This window comes from Rhinopithecus roxellana, chromosome 13 (genome assembly GCF_007565055.1).
Source record: "Rhinopithecus roxellana isolate Shanxi Qingling chromosome 13, ASM756505v1, whole genome shotgun sequence".
In the NCBI taxonomy this organism is placed as follows: domain Eukaryota; kingdom Metazoa; phylum Chordata; class Mammalia; order Primates; family Cercopithecidae; genus Rhinopithecus; species Rhinopithecus roxellana.
Genome location: NC_044561.1, coordinates 111333464 through 111349193, shown reverse-complemented (window position 1 = coordinate 111349193; position 15730 = coordinate 111333464). Strand labels below are relative to the sequence as shown.

Below are 15730 nucleotides of genomic sequence, written 5' to 3'. Positions count from 1 at the left end.
TAATTTCAAAGAGAATATTTGACAGAATGAAGGTCATTCCCAACCACCAATCTTTTCTTGAATTCATCAGTTTTCACCATCTCCCAGTCTGGAGAGACATCTGCTCCAGGTCGGAGCCCCCAGAGCTCCCTCTACTTCAGGGGCCTCATGGGAAAGCCCTCTGTGGGGAAGGGGTGGGGTAAGGGGGAAGAGACTAGAAGCCCTCACCCACCCTCTATTCCAGAAACCTCCTCTTTGTGAATTCAAGTCAGCACTGTTCAAGTGAGCTCACAGCAATAACCACTCACACTAGCAGGTGTTATTAAAAGGAATTTTAATAATTTTAATTAAAAACTCTTAACAGCGAATTCCGTCACAGGCCTTGGCATCTGGAAGCAACTCCAGGGACATGTGCCCCCTTTGGGATGTGGCTGAACCACGGTTTTGGACCCGAGGCCCACTGGTGCCGCGTGGCGAGGGGCTACCTGGAAGTTACTTCAATACGATATCAAAGATCCGCGAAGATTTTTTTTAAAAAAGTTTTAAATATATTAGACTCTCTTGATTGCCATTTTTACACAAAGCTGCTGATACAGTATACAGAGTTTTAACTTTTTTTCACATAAAATACATTTTTTAAAGTGTTCTCTGTACATCAGTGGCTTCTGGTCTGGTGAATTATTGCGGAGGGCTGGGGGTCTGCAGACTTTTCCTGGGTGTGCAGAGCCAGGCCCCGCACGGTGGCACTTGCAATGCCCATGGGAAGCAGGCCCTCTGGCCAACAAGAGAGTCCTGTCGGGGAGAGGGCTATAGCTTCTGGCACAGGGGGTCACTTTTGCAGAGTCATCCACTGACCATTGGACCCTTTGCTCTTATGTGCCCTGGGGCAGGGGAGACCATCCCCAAGTTACAAATAGCCAGAGTTAAATACAGTCTTTCTGGGCATCTTGAAAGGAGCACCCTTCTTGAAAGTACCCCAGTATCCTGCTCTGGAAGAGAGAGCAGGTAGGTGAGAGAGCTCAGGATGAAAAGGTATCTGACACCAACCACCACAATGGTCTCATGTTATTACAAAGCCAGCAAACCAGTGGGGCAGGACAGGGGACACACCCTTGTTAACTTTTCTAAGCCCCTTGGAAATGGATCAAACAGTGCAGAGCAGTTTTATTTATGCTGCATATTTGATGGAGAATTCTATCCTGAAGTCTTCAGTAGCTCTGGGCCTAGAGTTTATTCGGCTTCCCTAAGCTACTCGCCAGAAACCCACAGTCTGGTAATAGCCGCCAACTTTCAATTGTTTGGGGCATATGATGGTGAGCCATGCAGCACCTGCTTTGGAAGTGGTCTCCTTTAATCTAATGAGGAGCTGCCACAGGACCTGGGTCTCAGCAGGAGCTAGGCATCTGGTTGACTTTGCCTGGTTTCTCCCGGCTCCCGAATCCACCCCTGCCATGGAGGGAGGCAGATTCCCGGGGAAAGGCTTTGATGCTGAAGGAAGCAGCAACTTTTCCTCCCATTATCCATTAGTGGGGTGAGGGGACTATGCAATAAATGAGCCACCATGAGCAAGAAACAATGACTTTAAAAACCTGAGATGCATTTGGCAGCAAATTGCAGAACAGTCTTCTAGACACTGATCTCAAGCTGATATTATAGAGTCCCCCAAAGATGCTGGCTGAAGGCAGCTATCACTGAAAGTTCCAGATGGAGCTGGATGATGTCTGCCTGGAACCCGAGACCCAGCATCTATAACTGGTGGCAAATGTTATCCAGGGGTGGTCATGACAGCTGTTCCCAGCTAAAGGAATTCAGACTCTAAGGATTCTGGGAGCTGAAAAGCAAAGGGTCACTGGACCAAGATGCAGACACTTTGCCTCAGGTGACTTGAATGGGACTGCTGATGCCTGTGATCCCCAAGGGGCAGAAACCACAAAGAACAGTTCTCTTGACTCTGTCTTATTCCTCCTTTATCCGCAGAACCTAATAGTGGCTGGCATGTTGCAGCTACTCAGTAAATTAGTGAGTGAATTAATGAATGACGGCGGCTCATTCATTGGAGGTTGGTCTCCAACTTGTCTCTCAACACTCAGAAGACCTACAGGGAAAGCTCCCCAGGGACTTAAAGCCCCAAGAGGGGATGGTTTGTCCCTGGCTGAAAACATGAGCCAATGCCTGAGAGGCACCTGTGTGTGAAGTCAGCTCCTGTCAGGGAATCAGCTGGGATTCCCAGCCTTCTGGGTGGAGAGGAATGGCCCAGGAGGCAGGAGGCCTGCGGAAAAGGAGGGAATGGCCTCAGGCGCTCAGTGGGTTGGGCAGCACATGCCTTCAGTGTTTGGCCCCTGAGCAAAAAGATGGGAAAACCTGCCCAGCTCTTTCCTGAGGAGCACATGGCTTCCCTCAGAACTCCCTACCTTGTAGCTAAGGTCAGCTCATGAGGGATTTCAGCGTCAGTCTGGACTCATACTGTTTTACAGCCAATGGTACATGTGTTTTACATCATCCTGTCCTGTTCCAGCCACAGCCTGAGATGTTGAAGAGCCCACCCCAGATGGCAGGGATGTGGGAAGCATCTGTGCACCTGTCTTCAGCCTCCTGGGCCGCCTCCACCTCTGCTCTAGAATACATCTATCCTGGCACTGGGGTGGAGGTGGCCTGATGCTGAGAACCTCTCCCCTTCCAGCAGCCACCAAGGGCGCAGTCACTCCCATGGGCCCTCTACTCTCTGGTCCAGTCGCTCTGCTCCTGGGAAAGCATCACCCAGGCTCCCTGAAGTCCAGCTTCCTCTCTGGGTTATGGGGCCATGGGGGCCACAGTAGCGGGCTAAGAATGAAGAATGACAAAAAGCAGATCCCATGACAAAAGTTGTGGCACAAGGCGGGGATGGTCTTCCAGCCCCAAGCCCCTAGCCCAGGTGCCCCTCAGGGAAAGTTTCTCATAGACTGAGAAAGAAGTGGGTTAAAAAGAACCCAGATCTGTTCCCCAGATTAAAATCTGGACCTAGGGGACCCCTTCAGAGCTCTAAGGAGGTAGTTTAAGGACAAATAAAAGGCGCACAGAGCAGGGGCCAACCTGCAGCTTGTTGGTTGCACCAAAAGATTCTGGCTGAGCCTGTGGGCAGTGCCCATGCCATGGGCAACTCCAAAGGGGGTCCTGGGAGAATCAGCAGTGAGGGGAGAACAGCCATTCACAGTCCTCCCTCCCCAGTATCAGGAAGGCTGGGACTATGAAACTGCAGAGCTGGGCAAGACCCAACTCCAGCCCTACCACGGCTCTCCTGAATGCAGGACGGGATATTGACCACGTGCACCCTGGATTCGCAGATCTGGGACATCACCACTCCTGCAAGTGCAGGCTGGGAGCCCCTGGGCCAGGCAGGAACTTAAAGGGGCTGACTGGCAAATCTGCCTCACCAAGCATCCCCAGAAAAGCAAAAGCTGGGCCCGGGATCCTGAGCACTGACTCCACACACATGATGGATGGGGGTGGATGGGGGTGGGAGGTGGAGGTAGGCTGGCCCCTAATTGCTTGCTCTGACAGCTCATTCTGAGAAGGGCTGGCTGAGATGGGCTGGGCTGAAACAGTCTGGATATTCACAAAGACCCAAGGGTGCTGGGCTGTGTCACTGTTAACTAGCGACTGTTTTTTTAAATTAACTGGCCTCTCTGGCTGGAAAAGCATTCCAATGGAAGCTCCTTGCTTAGCTTCATTTTTCCAGCACCAGCCAGTAAAACCCAGTGACCGTGATACAATCTGCAAGAAGAAGTGAATTTAGTTACCTCCCTCCCTCTAGGAGTTTTACAGACTACAGGAATTTTTAAAATCAGATATGCTTTTGTAAATACTGACCTTGTCCCCCTCCCACACCCTTTGACACTTCCATCCAAGAGGAAAACATGATTTGGTTGATTCCAGAAATGGAATCGCCTGGTTTCCCCCTTTACCCCTGGATGGTCATACAGCTGGCTCCTGGCATGGGTAGAAGTGTGGCTCTCAACAAGGCTGCGGGGAGCAGGTCTGTGTCCATCTCGTCTACCCATGTAGGTTCCTGGCTCCCTCTGAACACAGCGAGGACTTCTCGCTCCTGTCAGGTGTGGCTGGTGGCCCAGACCTTGGGATGACTCTGAGCAGGACTATGGGTCTCAGCTTAGCAGGTCCCCTCCCCTGCTAAAGCCACATTGGCAGTGGTAATGAGACTCTGAGTCTTAATTTCCATCCTTTTGGGAATACCCCATACATTCTAAGCCCCCTTACTTCCCCTGAGCCCAGGTATGTCATTCCTACACACACTGGTTGAGCTTGTGTGTGCGTGTGTGCGTGCGTGTGTGTGTGTGTGTGTGTGTGTTGATGTGACATGCACGTACTGATCCGGAGAAGCCTTTATACCAAGAATAGAGCTGGGATCTCAAGCCCACCCTCCCAAGATCAGACAGCAGAGTGAGCCAGGAGGCCATGACGGGCCTTGTGTCAGATGGCAGACGATGCAGCAGGAAGCAGAACCATGGGACATGGGACATGGGATGCTATGGGCAGCCAGGTGAGGGCTGGGGTCTGAGTTCCTCTGAAAAGCAGAGCCCGCCTCTCCCCAACTGCCCTCTGACACCTCCCCAGCCAGGGCTGTCGGGCTGGCCTGGATTCCAGGAGCCCCGCTCCAGGCATCTCCCTCCTCCATCACATGGAGACTAGGAGATACGGCAACAGCCATGCACCTTCTCCTCCATCTCCTCTATGGGGGCCTTGAACTTTAAAAGTGGGGGATCTCCGCTGGTGACCGTGTAATATACCGAGGTCCCATTGCTGCTGTACGGTGAAGTTCTGCCTCCGATCAAGGGGGCCTTGCCTTCACTGCTACTCTCGCCCGTCCTGGCCATGCTGCTGCCCAGGTGGGTGCTAAGGAAGGGGTGGCTGAGCAGCTTGGCTGCAGCCCGCTGCCGCTTCAGCTCCAGAAGCGTCTGAGGGCTCTCCTTGTAGCTGCTCCAGGGCGGGGTGGCGTCGGCCACACCAGGGTTGCCATAGGCCATGCTGTAGTCGGGCACCTCATGCACCTTCCAGACATCCCCATTGGCCAGTGCATACTGGTAGGCACTGACTGGAGCCCGGAGGCCATTCTCAACAGGCATGTCCAGTTCACCTCGTGGGATCTTGGTAGGAAATTCGGAGAGTAGCACTGGCTTCTCCAGCCTGGGGTTCTGCGAGTGAGAAGGACAACATTACCAGCTGGCTGGAAGATCTGAACCTACTATCCACCTGTCTCTCTGCTGAGGGCATTATTCTTTAGACCTTTCCCCTATCTGTTTTCCCTCTTGGGTATTGGGGACAGGGTTGTCCTTTGGGGAACCCCCAATCTATGAATTTTCGTAGAGCTGACTGACCCCTGGTCTTGCTCCAGGGCCTGGATCATGACCTAAGGCCTAGCCAGTCAACATATTTCACTACCGGGATTGGCCCAGGGATGAGTTCTTAACTGAAATTGCTTCAGTGAAGCAACCCTGGGACTTCTGCAAGAACACTTGGGAAACAGAAGTTTCTGTAGGAACTGTGGGTAGTAAGAATGATGTAAGCTGAGGGCTGGGGAGATATTATATTGAAGGGTCTGCTTGCAAATGAAGTTGACATGAAGGAAAACTAAGAGAGACTGCATCCCAATGACACATTTGAAGCCCAGGATCCTTCCAGGCCCAGACTTTTCAGTTGCACAAGCCAATAAATTCCTTGTGTGTAAGTCCATTTTAGTTGGGTTTTTCAGTCACTTGTAGTCCTTCCTCTGTATTTGAAGCATATTTCACAAAGATTCTTACTCAGGGACCCTGTATACCCAATAATCCTTGGATAACAAGAGTTTGAAAAGTAACTGCTTCCTAAAAACTGTAAACTAAAAAACAGATACAAGCGACAATAACATTTAAAGCACAGCAAAAATCACCATGAACAAGGAACAAGGTCAAAAGACACACGAAGAAACTAGAAAAATATTTTCAACATATACGACAGAAAAGAGAGTAATTTTCGAAAGTATAAAGAGCTCTTAAAAGTTTTGTTTTTTTTTTTTTTGAAACGGAGTCTTGCTCTGTCTCTCAGGCTAGAGTGGACCAGTGGCGCAATCTCTGCTCACCACAACCTCTGCCTCCCGCGTTCAAGCAATTCTCCCACCTCAGCCTCCCGAGTAGCTGGGATTACAGGTGCACACCACCACACCCAGCTAATTTTCATATTTTTGTAGAGACGGGGTTTCACCATGCTGGCCAGGCTGATCTTGAACTCCTGACCTCAAGTGATCCACACTCCTCAGCTTCCCAAAATGCAGAGATTGCAGGCATGAGCCACCGCGCCCAGCCAATTTTTAAAAGACTACCTACCCAGGCCGGGTGTGGTGGCTCATGCCTGTAATCCCAGCACTTTGGGAGGTCGAGGCGGGTGGATCACGAGATCAGGAGATTGAGACCATCCTGGCTAACATGGTGAAAACTCGTCTCTACTGAAAATACAAAAAATTAGCCGGGTGTGGTGACAGGTGCCTGTAGTCCCAGCTACTCGGGAGGCTGAGGCAGGAGAATGGCATGAACTTGGAAGGCAGAGCTTGCAGTGAGCCGAGATCGCACCACTGCACTCCAGCCTGGACCACAGAGCGAGACTCCATCTAAAAAAAAAAAAAAGCCTACCTACCCAATAAAAATGGTAGGCAGAGGATACTAATAGGCAGCCCACAGCAAAATATATAGATATACAGGCATTGGAAGAAAGTATTCATCCTCACACATCGTTAATAATATAAAAATTAAAACAACAAAATATCACTTTTAGATATCACATTGACAAATATGTTTAAAGTGTGTTATTACTCAGTGTTGGCAGGGGTATAGGGAAATGAGTGAGAATGTAAATTGCTAGTCTCTTTGATGGACAATTTTGCATCATCCTTCAGTGAAATTTTTTTTTCTTTTTTTCCTTTCTTCTCTCCCCAGCGCTTCAGTAAAAAAAAATAATAATAATAATGATAATTTTTTTTAGAAAAGATTGTATACTTTGCACCAGCAAGCCTATTTCCCAGATTTTCTCTCTCATTAGTGCAAAGCCTGAAAGTCATCATTGGGCAAGCAGGAAATTGTGGCCAGTACTTCTATTGGAATGCTCTGTAGCTTATAAAAAGAATGAACGAAGTCTCCATGAGCTGGCATGGAAAGATGTCGAAGATATACATATAATCTAGTTTTCTAACATATATATAATAACATATATATGGTAATATGTGATAAGGCAAAGAACACTTTCCATAGTCAGTTTCCATTTATGAGTGTGTATTTCTTCTCTTTCTTCTTTTAGAGTCAGGGCCTCCCTATGTTGCACAGGCTGGTCTTGAACTCCTGGTCTCAAATGATCCTCTCACCTCAGCCTCCCAAAACACTGGGATTACAGGCATGAGCCACCGAATCCACTATTTTTTTTTTTTAATGGCTCCTTCTGAACTATGCAGGCAGACTGATGCCATGTCATGGGGAGACCGTTTCTTGGTGGTCCTAGTTAGTGCTTCTCAAACTTTGATGTGCATATGAGTTGCCTAGGGATATTGTTAAAATCCGTATTCTGATTCAAGAGGTCAGGGTTGGGGCCTGAAATTTGGCACTTCTAAGAATTTCCTGCTGATGTTTAGAGTGGCAATGATCTGAGACACTGATCCCATCTTGGATGCACATTGGCATCATCTAGACCGTTAAAAACATGCACAGGCCGAGCACGGTGGCTCACGCTTATAATCCCAGCACTTTGGGAGGCTGAGGTGGATGGATCACTTGAGGTCAGGAGTTCAAGACCTGCCTGGCCAACATGGTGAAACCTCGTCTCTACTAAAAGAAAAATACAAAAATTAGACAGGTGCAGTGATGCATGCCTCTAATCCCAGTTACTCAGGAGGCTGAGGCAGGATAATTGTTTGAAGCAGGAGGCAGAGGTTGCAGTGAGCCAAGATTGTACCACTGCGCTCCAGCCTGGGCAACAGAGTGAGACTCCATCTCAAAAAAAAAAAAAAAAAAAAAAACCATATACAACACCAATCTGAAAACATCACATATTATATAATTCCAAGTATATACCATTTTGGAAAAGCAAGGCTATGGAAACAGTAGAAGATCAGTGGTTGCTAGGGTTTGGGGAGGAAGCATAAGTAGAACACCGGGGCTGTTTAGTGGGACAGACTTGGTCTCTTTAACCAGTTGTTCGCAATCTCAGCCGTCTAATATAACCGCTTAAACCAATTGGCGAGAGCATTCTGTGTGACCCTATCATGATGGACACATGACATTATGCATTTGTCAAAACCCACAGGAGGTACAGCACAAAGAGCAAACCTGACGTAAACTATGGGCTTTAGTTCACAATAAAGTATCAATATTGGCTCATTGGTGATAACATATGTACCACACTAATGCGAGTTGTTAAAAACAGGGGAAACCAGGGTGGAGGGGGGTGTATATGGGAAATATCTGTACTTTCCACTCATTTTTCTAGAGTTCTAAAACTGCTTGAAAAAAAAAAATCTATTCGTTTAAAAAGAAAAAATCCCTGCTGGGTGCAGTGGCTCATGCCTGTAATCCCAGCACTTTGGGAGGCTGAGGTGGGAGGATGGCATCAGCCTGAGAGTTGGAGACCAGCCTGGGCAACATAGTGAGACCTCATTGCTACAAAAAAATTTAAAAATTAGCTGGGCATGGTGGTGCGTGCCTGTGGTCCCAGCTACATGGGAGGCTGGGCAGGAGGATCACTTGAGCCCAGGAGGTTGAGGCTGTAGTGAGCCATATCTGCACCACTGCAGTCTAGCCTGAGTGACAGAATGAGACCCCGTCTGAACAAAACAAAACAAAACTCACCTATATCCATCTCCAGTGTCAGAAATCAGAGCACTGAAGAAGAGGAATTAACTCCGGCCTGAAGGATGTGGGTTAGATGAAAGAGGTTTTCTCATGATGCAGGGAACTTCTAAATACATTTATCTGCCTAATGCTTAATGATGTACAAATTATGGGCTGAGTCCTATGCAAATAAGAACACAACTGACCCTAGAACACCCTTTGTGGTAGGCACATCATCTTGGCAATGGTGAACTGAGATACTGGAAAACAGGAAGGTTAAACGAAATCCCCACCTTTCGTGTTCTGGGGAATGGCTGACTGCACAGAATCAGCCTTCCCCATAGGATTTCCAGAGCGCTCAGACGACCCCTCCTTTTCCTAGGACCACCCAAACACAGTTCCCCAAATTCTCATTCTTTTTCTCTGCAATGATTAGCTAAACTGTCAACTTATCAACTGAAATTAAATGCTTGCTAAATGATTTTTTTTTTTTTTTTTTTTGAGATAGAGTCTCACTCTGTTGCCTAGGCTGCAGTGCGGTGGTGCGATCTTGGCTCACTGCAACCTCTGCTTCCCAGGTTCAAGTGATTCTCCTGCCTCAGGCTCCCAAGTAGCTGGGATTTCAGGCACCTGCCACCACACCTGGCTATTTTTAGTAGCGACAGGGTTTCACCATGCTGGCCAGGCTGGTCTCGAACTCCTGACCTCATCTGATCCGCCCACCTGGGTCTCTCAAAGTGCTGGGATTACAGGCGTGAGCCAACGTGCCCAGCGGTAAATGATTTAACCAAATTTTAGTTAAGCTGCTCCCCTCCCCACAGGATCCTGGACTTTGACTCACCCTGAGGGTAAACAAGCACTGCAATGCAGAAAAACTCTCCTGAAGACCCTCTGGAAATGGACTGACCATGGGACACACATTCCTGGTCAACTGTCCAATTACACCACCTGCTCGTCCCACCCCCACCCTCAGTCCTTGCAGCCTCTGTCTTCCTCCCTAGGAAACGAACTCGTTTCTCCCTGACCTCCGAGATCCTTGTCAATTCTGTGGTCGAAGCAATCTACTTACTGCTGCAATCACTTGAAAAACAGTCTCTCTTTAGGTTTGAAAAACAACGACATGGCCGGGCTCGATGGCTCACCCCTGTAATCCCAGCACTTTGGGAGGTCGAGGCGGACAGATCACGAGGTCAAGGGATTGAGACCATTCTGGCCAGCATGGTGAAACCCTGTCTCTACTAAAAATACAAAAATTAGCTGGGTATGGTGGCGTGCGCCTGTAGTCCCAGCTACTCAGGAGGCTGAGGCAGGAGAATCACTTGAACCCGGGAGGCAGAGGCTGCAGTGAGCCAAGATCAAGTCACTGCACTCCAGCCTGGCCACAGAGCAAGACTCCATCTCAAAACAAACAAACAAAAACCACCAACAAACATATACAATGCCAAGGTCCCAACTCCTGAGATTCTGATTTAGTCTGTCTATACTACTTCTTAAACATTAGATTAGAAAACAAGGGGCACAGTGGCTCACGCCTATCATCCCAGCACTCTGGGAGGCCAAAGCAGGCAGATCACTTAAGGTCAGGAGTTCGAGACCAGCTTGGCCAAAATGGGGAAATTCCGTCTTCTATCAAAAAACACAAAAGTTAGCTGGGCATGATAGTGGGTGCCTATAGTCCTAGCTACTCAGGAGGCTGAGGTGGGAGAATTGCTTGAATCTGGGAGGCAGAGGCTGCAGTGAACCAAGATCACGCCACTGCACTCCAGTCCAGCCTGGGCGACAGAGTGAGACCCTGTCTCAGAGGGAAAAAAAAAAAGAAGAAAAAACAGTGAACCAAAGTCAGCCACAGCCTTGGAAGAAATGTGATTTGGGGGTCAGGCTGAACAAATTATTCCTCAAATAAGTGGTTCTGAAATTCTTATGTGCAGCAGTATCGCCACATCTGGGGTGGGTCCTGAGAATCTACATTTATTTATTTTTACTTTTTGTTTTTTTTTAGAGACCAGGCCTCACTCCATCACCCAGGCTGGAGTGCAGTGGTGCTATCATAGCTCACTGCAGCCTCGAATTCCTCGACTCAAGCAATCCTCCTGCCTCAGCCTCATGAGACCAAAGACTACACACCACCACACTCACCTAATTGTTTTTTTTTTTTTAGGTGGGGGTGGTAGAGATAGGGTCTTGCTATGTTGTCCAGTAACTCCTAGGCTCAGGAGATCCTCCCACCTCAGCCTCCCTCAGTTTTGGGGTTACAGGTGGGAGCCACTGTGCCCAGCCAAAATCTGCATTTCTAACAAGTTCCCAGGTGTGCTGATGTTGCTGCTCCGGGCACCACGCTTTCAGAATTCCCACCTTAACATGGTGAAACCCTATCTCTACTAAAACACAAAAATTAGCTGGGCATGGTGGCAGGTGCCTGTAATCTCAGCTACTTGGGAGGCTGAGGTAGGAGAATCACTTGAACCCGGGAGGCAGAGATTGCAGTGAGCCGAGATGGCGCCATTGCACTCCAGCCTGGGCAACAAGAGTGAAACTCTGTATCAAAAAAAAAAAAAAAAAAAAAAAGACTGACTATACCAAGGGTTGGCAAGAAACACTCTGCCATGGGAAAGCAGACAGGTACAAAGCACCTTGGAAAACTGCTTGGTAGTATCCACTAAAGCTAAACATATGCCTACCTGTGACTCCCACTGTGTTCCTGGGTATATTCCCAACACAAAATAGTGCTTATGTCCACCAAAAGACACACACAAAAATGTTTATAGCAGCTTTATTCACAGTAGCCAGAAACAAGAAACCCAAATGTCCACCAAAAGGAGAATGGAGGCCAGGAGCAGTGGCTCACTATAATACCAACACTTTGGGAGGCCGAGGAGGGTGGATCATTTGAGGTCAGGAATTCAAGACCAGCCTGGCCAATATGGCGAAACCTCATCTCCATTAAAAATATAAAAATTAGCCGGGCGTGGTGGCACGCACCTGTATTCCCAGCTACTCAGGAGGCTGAGGCAGGAGAATCGCTTGAACCTGGAAGGTGGAGGTTGTAGTGAGCCGAGAGCACGCCACTGCACTCTAGCTTGGGTGAATGGATATGTAAATTTTAATATTCAAACAACCGAATTCTAGAAAGCAATAAAAAAGAATGAGGCAGCCAGGCGCGTCGGCTCACGCCTGTAATCCCAGCACTTTGGGAGGCCGAGGCAGGTGGATCACGAGGTCAGGAGACCGAGACCATCCTGGCTAACACGGTGAAACCCCGTCTCTACTAAAAAATATATATATATTAAAAATTAGCCGGGCAAGGTGGCGGGCGCCTGTAGCCCCAGCTACTCCAGAGGCTGAGGCAGGAGAATGGCGTGAACCCAGAAGGTGGAGCTTGCAGTGAGCCGAGATCGCGCCACTGTGCTCCAGCCTGGGTGACAGAGCGAGACTCCATCTCAAAAAAAAAAAAAACAAAAACAGAAAGAGGCCAGGGAGACTGGGGCACGTGGATCACTTGAGCCCAGGTGTTTGAGACCAGCCTGGGTAACATAGCAAGATTCTATCTCTAAAAAAAATTTTGTGTTTTGTTTTGAGACAAAGTCACACTCTGTCCCCAGGCTGAAGTGCGGTGGCTCAATCTTGGCTCACTGCAACCTCCACCTCCCGGGTTCAAGGAATTCTCCTGCCTCAGCCTCCTGAGTAGCTGGGATTACACGTGCCCACCACTACACCCGGTTAATTTTTGTATTTTTAGTAGAGACGGGGTTTCACCATGTTGGCTAGGATGGTCTTGATCTCTTGACCTTGTGATCTACCCGCCTTGGCCTTCCAAAGTCTGGGATTACAGGCATGAGCCACGGCACCCAGCCAAAAAAAAATATTTTTAATTAGCCAGGCATGTTAGTGCATACCTATAGTCCCAGTACCCAAGAGGCTGAGGTGGGAGGATCACTTGATCCCAAGAGGTCAAGGCTGCAGTGAGCTAGGATCACACCACTGCACTCCAGCCCAGACAACAGAGTGAACTCCTGTCTCAACAAACAAAACAAAACAAAACAAAACAAAACAAAACAAAAAAACAAACAGAACTACTGCTATATGCCACAACGTGGGTGACTCTCACAGATGTTAAGAAAGCCAGACATAAAAGAAAACAAACTACAGTGTCTATTCATATGCATATACAAAACTAATCTTTAGAACTCAAAGTTAGATAGTGGCTACATTTGGAGTGGGGGAAAGGACAGAGAGAGAATATGGATGATGAAAATGCTCTATGAATTCATCTGAGTATGTACATTTGTAAAAGTTTGTTGAAAATCTCATTTAAGATTTGTCTACTTGGCCAGGCATGGTGGCTCACACCTGTAAGCCCAGCACTTTGGGAGGTTCAGGTGGGCGGATTGCTTGAGGTCAGAACTTCAAGACAAGCCTAGCCAACATGGTGAAACCCCATCTCTACTAAAAACACAAAAATCCACCAAGTGTCATGGTGGGCACTAGTAATCCCAACTACTGGGGAGGCTGAGGCAGGAGGATCACTTGAACCCGTGAGGCAGAGGTTGCAGTGAGCTGAAATCACACCACTGCACTCCAGCCTGGGTAACAGAGCAAGGCTTCATATCATTTAAAAAAAAAAAAAAAAAAAGATTTGTCTGCTTTACCATACTTAAGTTACACCACAATCACAAAGGAAAAATAAATAAAGCACAGCTGGGAGACATCTGAAATGTGATTTGATCTTCACCTACATCTCTTTTCTCACCAATCCTCAGACTAAGGGGCCAAGTAGAACAAAGCTTCCCTATGTGCCCTCTCCATCACCAGCTGGTGGCTTTGATGTGGCCTCCCCTTGGGTAGGCACCTTCACACCTCCTGGTGAGACAGGCAGTAGGTGACCTCACTGTTCACGCTGGGAAGCAGGGTCCCTCTGAGACACGTGGGCATGCTGGGTAGCTAATCAACTGCATCCCACCAAAGCTAAACTCTCTAGGCATGTTTTCATCTGTTCATGGTGTGGTGGAAGAACGAAAATGGCAGACCACGTCTGGTACAGTTAGCTTCTCCCTCGTCCTCAGCAATTCCACTCCAGCCCCAAACTTGTTCACTCCACTCAGCAAGAAAGCAGCCATGCTGAGTGTGTTGGTTCTGGGTTAAGTAGTGTCCCTCAAAAATTCATGTCTACCTGGAACCTCCAAATGTGACTTTATCTGGAAATAGGTATTTGTAGGTGTAATAAATTAAATTAAGATTAGGTCATACTGGATTGGCATGGGCTCCAATCCAAGGACTGGTGTCCTTATAAGAGGAGAAAACAGGCTAGGTACAGTGGCTCGAACCTGTAATCTCGGTACTTTGGGAAGCCAAGGTGGGAGGATTGCTTGAGGCTAAGTTGGAGACCAGCCTGGGCAACATAGCAAGACCTCATCTCTACAAGAAATTTAAAAATTAGCCAGGTGTGATAGCCCCCGCCTATAGTCCCAGCTACTTGGGAGGCTGAGGTGGGAGGATTGCTTAAGCCCATGAGTTGGAGTCTTCAGTGATCTATAATCATGCCACTGCCTGAGTGACAGAGCAAGACCCTGTCTCAAAAAAAAAAAAAAAAAAAAATTCAATAAAATAAAAATAAAAAGAGAAAATACACACACACACAAAGAAGAATGTCATGTGGAGATAGAAGCAGAGACTAGAATCGTGCTAGCAAAAGCCAAAGAATGCCCGAGCCACCAGAAGCTCACAGAGCTATGAAACAGAATCCCCTTGAGAGCCCCCAGAGGGAACCAACGCTGGTGTCACCTCGATTTTAGACTTCTGGCCTTCAGAACGGAGACAGAATAAATTTCCACCATGTTAAGCCATCCAGTTTGTGATAATTTCTCAAAGCAACCACCAGAAACGAATGTGTGTTCCCTTAGGAAAGCAGCTTAAAGCTTAAAGGACCATTGGCTGCTACAGGAGCAGGCTTCTCAGAGGTCCTGCTAGGATCCTACTCCATTTTTCAAAAAACATGTTTTGATAAACATAATTCTCAATATTTTGTTATATTTCCTGAAAAAGAAGTTGTAGCGCCCTGAGCTCCTGGGTGACTATCCTATTGAAGCTCTCTTCTGGGAAGCCTACTGCTAGGTGTGCTGGAGCACAGCGAGGCACATAGCAGACACTCACCCCTGTCAGGAGACCCACCTGTGTGCCAAAGCACCCAGCTTAGCCTCTAACACGCTCCCTGATCACCTCTTTAACTACAGCAGCCACGAGCATCGGACTGAAACTGCTGGTTTAACTACAGTAGCCACCACCATCAGACTGGATATGCTAGTTTAAGAGCAGTGCCTGGCTACTTCCCTCTGAAGGCTCTCAGTTGAAGAGGCAAGGCCAGGCTGGGCCCTGTTCTCCCGTTGCAGTGGCTGATACTGGGGCAGGGTGCGAGGCCACTCACAGGGTCCTTATTCTCTTGGTCTGTCCTGGTCTCCCTGATGTCCCCGTTGTAGGTGGAGGTCCGCTGATCCTCGGCTGCACTCCGCTGCTGCCACAGGATGGCCTCTCCCTCATACTCCTTTCTGTACAGGTTGGTCCTGTCCGACAGGCTGGCTCGACGCACCACCTTCCTGAGAGGACAAAGTGGGTGCTGGAGGCTGCACCCAGGCGCCACAGGCAGAAGCACGCACAGGGACCCTTGGCTGCCCTGCCCTGGACTCACCCACGGCTGCCTGCGCTAGATGTCCTCCGGCTCAAGGATGACTTGTGCCTCAGCTGTGACTTCATGATCACGTCATGCTTGTGTTTTAGCTCCAGCAGCAGGACCTTGAACTCTTCCTCCTCGCACAGGTCTGAAGGGGCAGAGGAGTCTGTTGTGGGGGACAGGGCCAGGACCTGTGGCCCAAGAGGGTGCTCCACACCCCAACCCAATGAAAACTCCAAGCATCTTTTGG

At 48.4% G+C, this 15730-nt stretch overlaps 1 protein-coding gene across 2 annotated transcripts in view; it reads right to left on the bottom strand.

Annotated features, from left to right (window-relative positions):
* Positions 1-296: 296 nt before the first annotated feature.
* Positions 297-15730, bottom strand: part of PPP1R16B (protein phosphatase 1 regulatory subunit 16B) — a 119861-nt gene continuing 104427 nt past the window's right edge. The window contains exons 9-11 of one of the 2 annotated variants that reach the window (XM_010355354.2): positions 15499-15628; positions 15238-15406; positions 297-5165 (exon numbers count right to left, since the gene is read on the bottom strand). In XM_010355354.2, coding sequence (XP_010353656.1) covers positions 4659-5165; positions 15238-15406; positions 15499-15628 — 806 coding nt within the window. In that variant the 3' untranslated portion in view covers positions 297-4658. The remainder of the gene's footprint in view (positions 5166-15237; positions 15407-15498; positions 15629-15730) is intronic. The other variant, XM_030914829.1, reaches the window with a different exon arrangement.